Below are 8,186 nucleotides of genomic sequence, written 5' to 3'. Positions count from 1 at the left end.
GGTTCTTATCTGCCATCAAATTCTATGTTTCTATGTATATATATGAAAAGCAAATATTCCAACATAAACAGTGCTAGTTATAGAGGACAGCTCTATACATTTGTAGATACAAAGCTAAGGAAAGCGTGTGATTTTCCTCATTAGCTTGCTTTGGCTGATGTTCTGTATATGTCCTTTACTGCCATCGTAATTCACTGAGCTGTCCTCCTTCTCCCAGGGTGGTGTCTGCAGACAGATGCTGGGGATTCCTGGTGCTTACTGAGCTCTCATCATGAGTTCCTCCAGAGAGCGGTCTCTGTGATTGTCATAGATCAGGAGAACCTCTTTGATGTCATCCTGTTGGAAGCCCATGTCGTTAAACTGGAGCAGGAGACGCAGGAACTCCGCAGCCTGTGAAGATCACAAGGATTATTCAATTTATAAACATCCGTTTCACACAACTCTGTTTAACAAACTAAACAATCCTTTAATCTGATATGGCTGTGCAAGTGTTATGTTATGTGCATGTTATGTGCAGTGATTAGTACTGGGCTGTCTCCATTCTTCAATACCTAGTTCCCATACAGTGGTCCTCACATAGCCCCCAATGAATTGCCTATAGACAGTGCAGACATACTGGTCCAGAACTGGTCAACATAAAGAAGGCTACACGAATATGAAAAAATACCTGCACTGCACACTTATGAAACTGTCATGACTCCAAAGCAGAACATTATTCGCCTTAATTAATAAGGATGGAGGTCACTTACATGATTTGGGTTGCATGTATTCATGTGAATAACTGCATGCTAATGATGTAGGAATACAAACAATAACCTGGACCTTTGAATAAAAGTGAAGACCCCATATGAAGATCTGTTGGTTGGGAGTTGTACATATAAAGCATTAACCCTTAAGTGTAGCGAAAACGCAAATTAATTGATTTACGATTTGGGAATTCTTTCTTCACTCTGCATAAATTTAACCCATGCCTCCAATTGGCATAACCCCCCCCCCCCCATTTAAGATCACGTATAAAAATGGGTCCTGATGCAAAGTTTGAAAAATGGTTGTATTACCATCCAATATTCTTGCTGATCATATCATTCCATCGGTTGCTATGGTTATAAGGCCCCTTTTAAAATTGTGTCATTTTGGTGCAAAGGTTTAAACACAGTCATATCACTATAGGAATCAATGAAGTATGCCAGATGATTGGAGTATTCTGATGGTTCCTATGGTAATTTATACTTAACCAATATGTGTTGAGAAAGTGTCCCTATACACTGTGTTGGCCAAATATATGGATGGAATAGTATGTCACATCTCAAACATTTCTAGCTCTATACTGACGTATACATCTCTCTCCGTTACATACACCCGCCCCGCGTTTCATACCAGCGCTGTCTCTTCTGAGTTATTCTAGGTTTCTTAGAAAAATGCTGTTACTAATATTGGAATGCAAACCAATTCCCTCCACCACCACCACCCTCAAACTATTTTAAGTAACCCTACAAAAGCCTGTTCTGGAAGCATTTCATTTGGGAGGGAGTAAACCATTTATAGTTTAAGTTACCAAATCAAGACATGTGCATGGCTGAACGTTAACTCTTGAAGCCATGCAAAGAATATATGTGTAAACATAAACCTTGCAAATATCAGGGTCCTCTAGAAGTCTTGGGGTTTCAGCCCAATAGGTTGTAAAAAGGAGCGAGGGGCGAGGATGAAGTGGTGCAGTTTTTTAGGCTTTTAGGGGCCACAGACAAAAATATTTGAGGGGCTCTCCTACTGGAGTTTTGATAAAAATATTATATATAAATTAAACAATACTTTTTTTCACATTACTGGCATTATATCGGTTCATTTTTATGGGAAACTTGTCACAGTTGTAAAGTCTCCCCCCAATGTGTGCTTTGTGGGGGCATCACAAGACAGTAAAGTACAATAAAGCAGCAGGTATCGCTGCATGATATCTGAGGTTCCAACATGTCTGCTTGAAACTTATTGAATATTATGCAAAAACATTATTTTAATTTTAGATACATTTGTTAGCGTTTCTCCCCAGACGCTCCTGGGGGTTTAATGTAATTTCTGTATACCCAGTATAGGTATTTCTGCCAAATGAGCAGATCAAACATCAAAAAAACAATTGTTCGAATAGACCATGAAAAAATGGCTATGGTAATTTAGTATTATTTTATGTCAGTATAACTTATAAAAAGTGAGCATATGTATTATTGTTTTTAGTTGGCCCCCGCAAACCTCTTTACTTCAGCCACCTAGAGTAGATGGATATTATTTGCGCCGGGCTTTGCTCTGTCTCCCTTTCTTCTATCTGTGCTGTTGTTTCTGGATGGCAGCAGGTTAAATCCTGGCTGAAGTCCCTGGATTTTGGCTCTAATGATTTTCTTGATGGACGGTCTCTTTATAATAAGTAATAAGTCCGCTTCTAATAACAGCACTGAGTTGGGGATACTTTAATTGTGAGTCATTGTGCATGTCTGAAATATTTTTAACTGCTTATCTTCTGGTTGCTCTGTAGATCCAGGACCATCTACCCTCATCATGTTGTAACCCTTTCTTATTCTTATCATTGATATACTTCTGCATTGTGACCAGGGGTTACATTTTTGAGGTCTGGTCACGGAATCACCAATATCAATGCAATCCTGACCTTCCTTTTTCTGTCATGCCTGGAGGGTCTAACACATACTAGAAAGAGCCCTTTATGGTGTCCACCAACTAGATTGTAAGCTCGCCAGAGCAGGGACCTGTTCTCCTTTTGTACCGGTTTGTTATTGTGTGTGATTTTAAATTATCCCGCGGGATACAGTCCTTTTTCAATCAGCTAAAGCTAATTCAATAACCTCACGTTGCGGGGTGGGATAAGTTTCCATGAGATATGGGGCCTCTCGCACACCATCTGCATTTCCATTCTAAGCTTGACCTCGGATTTGTGCTTCACGCAAACAGGAAATGAACATTTTTCCCACACTTGTCATCGTGTCATTAACCAATCTGACACAGGATGATGACACCAAAGACCGAGAAACTAGTATAAAAAAAGTCAGCCTAGGAAACCACGATACAAATCAATGCTTCTAATCATATAAAGCTGTGCAGGATTTACCAACTCAAGAAGTAGGGTTTTCATGAGCGTAAATCTGGAAATCCTTTATATAAATCTATTTTAAATCCTTTATAAATGAACCTAGTTACTGGTTACTTGCTGGAACAGCCTCCCAGCATAAGGGGTAGAGGTTAATAGAGTAAGGGAATTTAAACATGCATGGGATATGCTTATGGCTATCCTAAATCTGAGAGGAGATCAAGGGCAGATTAAGGTTTGAGTCTTAAGAGCAGAACAAACAGGCAGACTAGATGGGTCACAGGGGTCACAGGGGTCACAGCTGCGGCGGGGCCCATGCCTCTAGGGGGCCCGGTGTAACCCTAGTGACCCCTTGTTCCTGTCTCCTTGTACCGGTTCAAAATGAGCCCATCTTCAAAACATGGAGGTGAAGGTTTTTTCTAAAATATTCCAAACATGGTTGATAATATTACATATGCTTAGATACCTTTATCTCAGAATTCTGAAACATTTCCATAGCCTCTTCTACCAGAGCTTCTCCATACCCAAGCTTACAAAGGCGGTCAGTGGCTCCAAGGTACCCTAGGACCTAAAGACGCAGAGAGAGAAAAAGAAACCTGCGATCAGACTTCAGTCCTTGAGGGACGGTTACAATCAAGATTTCAGACTGCTCCATCGGCCAGGAGACAGGCAGCGTTATACAAAAGCTCTTTGATCCCCGTGACATTTTACTGCATGCAACGTGGTATTGAGCATATCTCTGTACACTGTGTCATAAAACCCAGATAAAGTTTTTGAGGGACCTACCTTTAAAGGTGTTGTCCCATTTTTGTCTGAAGGTTTATACACAGAAAACAGCTCATCATTTTTGAGAAGCCTTTTCAGTTTCTGTGGAAATTCACTACATTTTTGTTACATTTTGTTTCTAGGCATAAATACAGAGTTAGCATAAGTTACGCCTTTGGAGTATGGATCTCAGATCTTCCTTTCTCCCGATTTATCGTGATTAATAGGTTGATCACCTATTGTCCCAATCCCACCCACTCAGTGTCTTTCTGTTTAAAGCTGGATCACTAACCTGAGATAAAACACGGTCAACGGGCCTTAATTGAGTATGGCTACTAACCTGTTCAAGACTCTGTCCTCCCATTTTCTGTAATGCAAGCATTGCCCTGCGCAGTGGGTATCCAAACGATGTCACAGCCTCAATGACCTCTTGTTCTTCCTGGCTAAGAGCTTGCAAAACATCCCCTGAAGTGTCTTGGAGACTCTTCCTGGTAGGTGGTAGACAGCAGTATGGGCTGAGGGTCTAGAAAACACCAATAATTTGTTATCTTATGCCACCACTCCTAGAGTAGAATATCACTCAAATTAAAATGTATCCTAAGGAAACATCTTTATGTTCTGATTCCTAAAGTATCGATAAGGGAGTTTAATGATAGAAAGATGTATGCTTCTCAACAACAGTTTGAAAATTCAGATAATCTGCATAACAGATACATTAGTGGCCACCAGTGTCATCACAATAGGTTTAAAGCATTGTTTTTACCCTGTTTAGTTACTAATGCCCCGGTGCTAAATTGTGTGCATAACACCTACTTCTCCTTTCCTCTTCTCTCTAACTCAGGAAATATGTTGACAATATTCTTGAGAGAGAGTTTAGAGAAGGGTGCTAAAAATGGAGTGAACAAGGGATCTTAATATGTATAGCTTGGAGGAAAGAAGAGTGAAAGTATAATAGAAACATTTAAATACTTAAGATGACTTAAAGTACAGGAAGGAATAATATTTCAAAGGAGGAGAAATGCTGCAACAGGTCACAGTCTAAACCTCGAAGGACAGAAGCTAAGGTATAATGTAATGAAGTTTCACTGAGAGGGTGGTAGATAATTGTAACAGTCTACCAGCATAAATGGTAGAGGCTAATACAGTGAGAGAATGTAAACATGTATGGGATAGTCATATGGATATTCTGATTTTAAGACAGAAAGATTGATTTTGGGTTTTTAAAGCAGGTTCTTATCTGCTGTCAAATTCTATGTTTACTTAGCTGTGCATAGTGTCTACACCCAAGAAAAGTTCACTTTTCACTTCTTGTGAAAGAAAATGGATATAGCCATAAAGATCCCACGCAAGAATCTTTAATTAGGACCTGTTACAGGATCAAAATGGGGAAAAAATGCAGAAGGAGCCTGAAGACAGGGGTCCTGAAAGCTTATGTGATAGTACACGTTGTCTCGATAAAAAAAAATGTAATAAATTAATGTACCCCAGTCTGATTATAATAACTCGATAATTTTATTTTTTTTATCTCGGAAACAAACACAGGCCATTTAGCCTAACGGCAAAACCAGTACTGCCAGTGAGTCTGACTACACATCTTACCATGGTGGTGGGTTTGTGGCAGCGTATAGGTGGGATCGAGCCAGCACTGTAGGGTCTTTTAGAACAGCAACAATGAGGAGGAGGAGGAGGTGGCAAGGGTGTGAAGGACTGCAAATAGCGGCTGCTCCTAGTGTGTTGGCTTTGTGTAAGCCCCCTTCCTTCTGTGACACCCTTGTGGGGATGGACCAAAGCTGCAATCCTTTCATTAGCTGCTTCAAGCTCACTCTTGGTGCTGTTCAGTAGGGTTATTGACTTCCTTTTCTTTTTGTTGCAAGGTGGAGATTCATGCCTAGGGCAGCGGCATTTGGATGGAGGGCTAGGCACAAAGGGAGACGTTTGAGGCCGTGGTGCTCTCTGTGGCTGGGGACTCGACTTGCAAACTCTTGATCTGGTCTCTTTCTGCCGGGCTTCTAATTCACTGTCCTCAGAGGTAGAGTACTCGTCATCCTCGGAGTACCCATCTTCCTCAAACATTCCACCATTCTCTAAGCCTTCCTGTGTGATCCAGCTATTTCTTACATGGATAGGATGGACATCTGAAGCGCTAAAACTCCTGCATCTATGCATGGGCAGGACCGACCTCTGTTGAGGACTGTTACGTCTAGGTGGGGTGATGCCTTTTCCATCTTGGACCATCCAGTATGGTGGAGCTGAGGGCCTGACATCAGTGGTGGGGATGTTTCTTCTGTAAATGCCATGTACCCAGTCCAGCACCTTTCTCTCCATTGAGAAATCAGGCTATAAATATAAAGACACATTTAAGTGGTAAATGATAGAATCACTGAACAGAAATATTAATTGAGATAGTTCGGTTAGACATTCATCATCATGTCTGCTCCAAAAATCCTACATTTTACGTATTAGTGCCCTTCATATGTGTAAATTAGTTGAAGGGTGAAAGGTAGGCTTCATACATCAGCCACGTTTTCATTGACCACCACCTAAAAAATGCTTCCCACCATTATGATGGATGTATAAACTCACAAAATTAAATCACTTAAACAAGTCTATTCATCCATCATGCAGGGAAGTACTTTATAAGTGAGTGTCAGCAACATGTAGAAATAAAATCGTTCTTGGAAAAAGTGGCCCATATACCAACCCCAATTAAACCCTCTGAATTCACAGTAGATTACAATTTGCATAACATAAAGGCAAGTTGTAGGGGACACTGCACATTTTATCAAGGACATATATTTCAATCTAATGTCCCTGACAGCAGGAGGAGCTTTGGAGAGCTGTGTGTTAACTACCATGAACAGCATATGCCCCAACATTTCAGAAAGGGACACTTTTGTTTTTCTGGGGCTGTAATGACTGGTTAGGCAGGCAATGCTTTACCAAGAGATTTGAAATGTGACTTTGCGACTTATTACTAGTTACTTATGCAGATAAGACACATAAAAAGTATTAATGTATTTTATTTCTAAATATTTTCTGTTTTTTCTTTACACGTTATTGTTACTTTTAGGGCTGTAGAATACTTATATCCAGTAGCCTGTAAGCTTGCCAGAGCAGGGCCCTCTTCTCCTTTGCACCAGTCTGTTACTGTATGTGTTATTGTATGTGTTTCTAAATTGTTCTTCCGACTGTAACAGCGCTAAGGAATCTGCCGGCGTTTTATAAATAAAAGTAATGTAATGTAATGTAAACATACTGGGCTAATAAAAAAGTGGGATTTCACGGATTTGGAATAAAAACATACATTATATCAGTTAAACCATAGATGTTGGCATCGTGCATTCAGAATAATCGGATGTTTAGTGACCTACTCAACCTTCTATGAAAGAAAGGGGAAAAAATCACTAAAACACATAATCTTTGTTTTCAAAAATTACAATTAATTACTATTATCATATTTTTCCTGGAAGACATACTTTTCATGTATATTATCTCAAGCTTAGATTCTTTTGTTTACTCATTTCAATAACTGACAAATGAGAATTCTAAAAATGGTCAGCGAGCACAGATTATGCCATCCTTATTTAATGTAAGCATGATGGCGCCACCTACAGGTTAAAATGGCTGTAAAAAATACCCTATTTAATAAGTGTCTGTCTAATTGTGGCAGTTTAAAAGGAGCAAATAAATATTCAGGCTTCACACTCCAAGAATAAATATAAAGTGTTTTAATGTGCAATAAGCTGCTGGTATTCACGCATAAGTAAGAAAGAAGAGCACACAGCTTAACGTATTTCAATGTCCTATCCTAAAGTCACCCCCACACATACACACATACACACATACATACACACACACCTTCTCAAAAGCAACCAACACCAATATGCACTTTGATAACAGGTGAAAGATCACACGATCAGAAAGAACCTGAGAAAGTTAAGATACCTTTCACCAAGGTGGCATTAAAATTCAGTTGTTCAATTTAGAGGAAACCTGAACACTCCTATATGTAAGTTATCAGCTGTTATTAATGCAGTTGCAGGTAAGCATGGACTCCACAAATTTCAGCTAGCCAGTGAATATACCTTGCAGCAAGTGCTTCTGCTTTCTGTGATTACCACAATAATACCGGTAGAGTAATAGGAGCGTTAGCTGGCGTGCAGAAAAAGGTTCCTAATAGTGCGCAGTTTTGCTCACTCACCACGGTGCAATCTAATATCTCGCTGCAGTCCGGCACATTGATGTCCAAAGGGGATAGAGACCGGTCTTCAGATGAAGAAACCTGATTAAGTCCATCATGAAGTTTGAACGGGACATCATCCAGGAAACTCAT

The 8,186-nt window shown here is 40.0% G+C and overlaps 1 protein-coding gene across 1 annotated transcript; it reads right to left on the bottom strand.

Moving 5' to 3' along the window:
- Nucleotides 1-255: 255 nt before the first annotated feature.
- LOC149300054 (uncharacterized) lies at nucleotides 256-8,186 on the bottom strand. The gene is made up of 5 exons (XM_089485526.1): nucleotides 8,055-8,186; nucleotides 5,453-6,190; nucleotides 4,194-4,376; nucleotides 3,555-3,656; nucleotides 256-390 (listed from the first exon to the last, which is right to left on the bottom strand). Exons 1-5 carry the CDS (start codon nucleotides 8,184-8,186, stop codon nucleotides 256-258), a joined length of 1,290 nt encoding a protein of 429 aa, XP_089341652.1.

The sequence above is a fragment of the Sceloporus occidentalis genome, unplaced genomic scaffold, assembly GCF_023333645.1.
Source record: "Sceloporus occidentalis isolate IW3139 unplaced genomic scaffold, rSceOcc1.0.p SCAF_26, whole genome shotgun sequence".
In the NCBI taxonomy this organism is placed as follows: domain Eukaryota; kingdom Metazoa; phylum Chordata; class Lepidosauria; order Squamata; family Phrynosomatidae; genus Sceloporus; species Sceloporus occidentalis.
The sequence above is the reverse complement of the archived record's forward strand: the minus strand, read 5'-3'. Positions and strand labels throughout refer to the sequence as shown.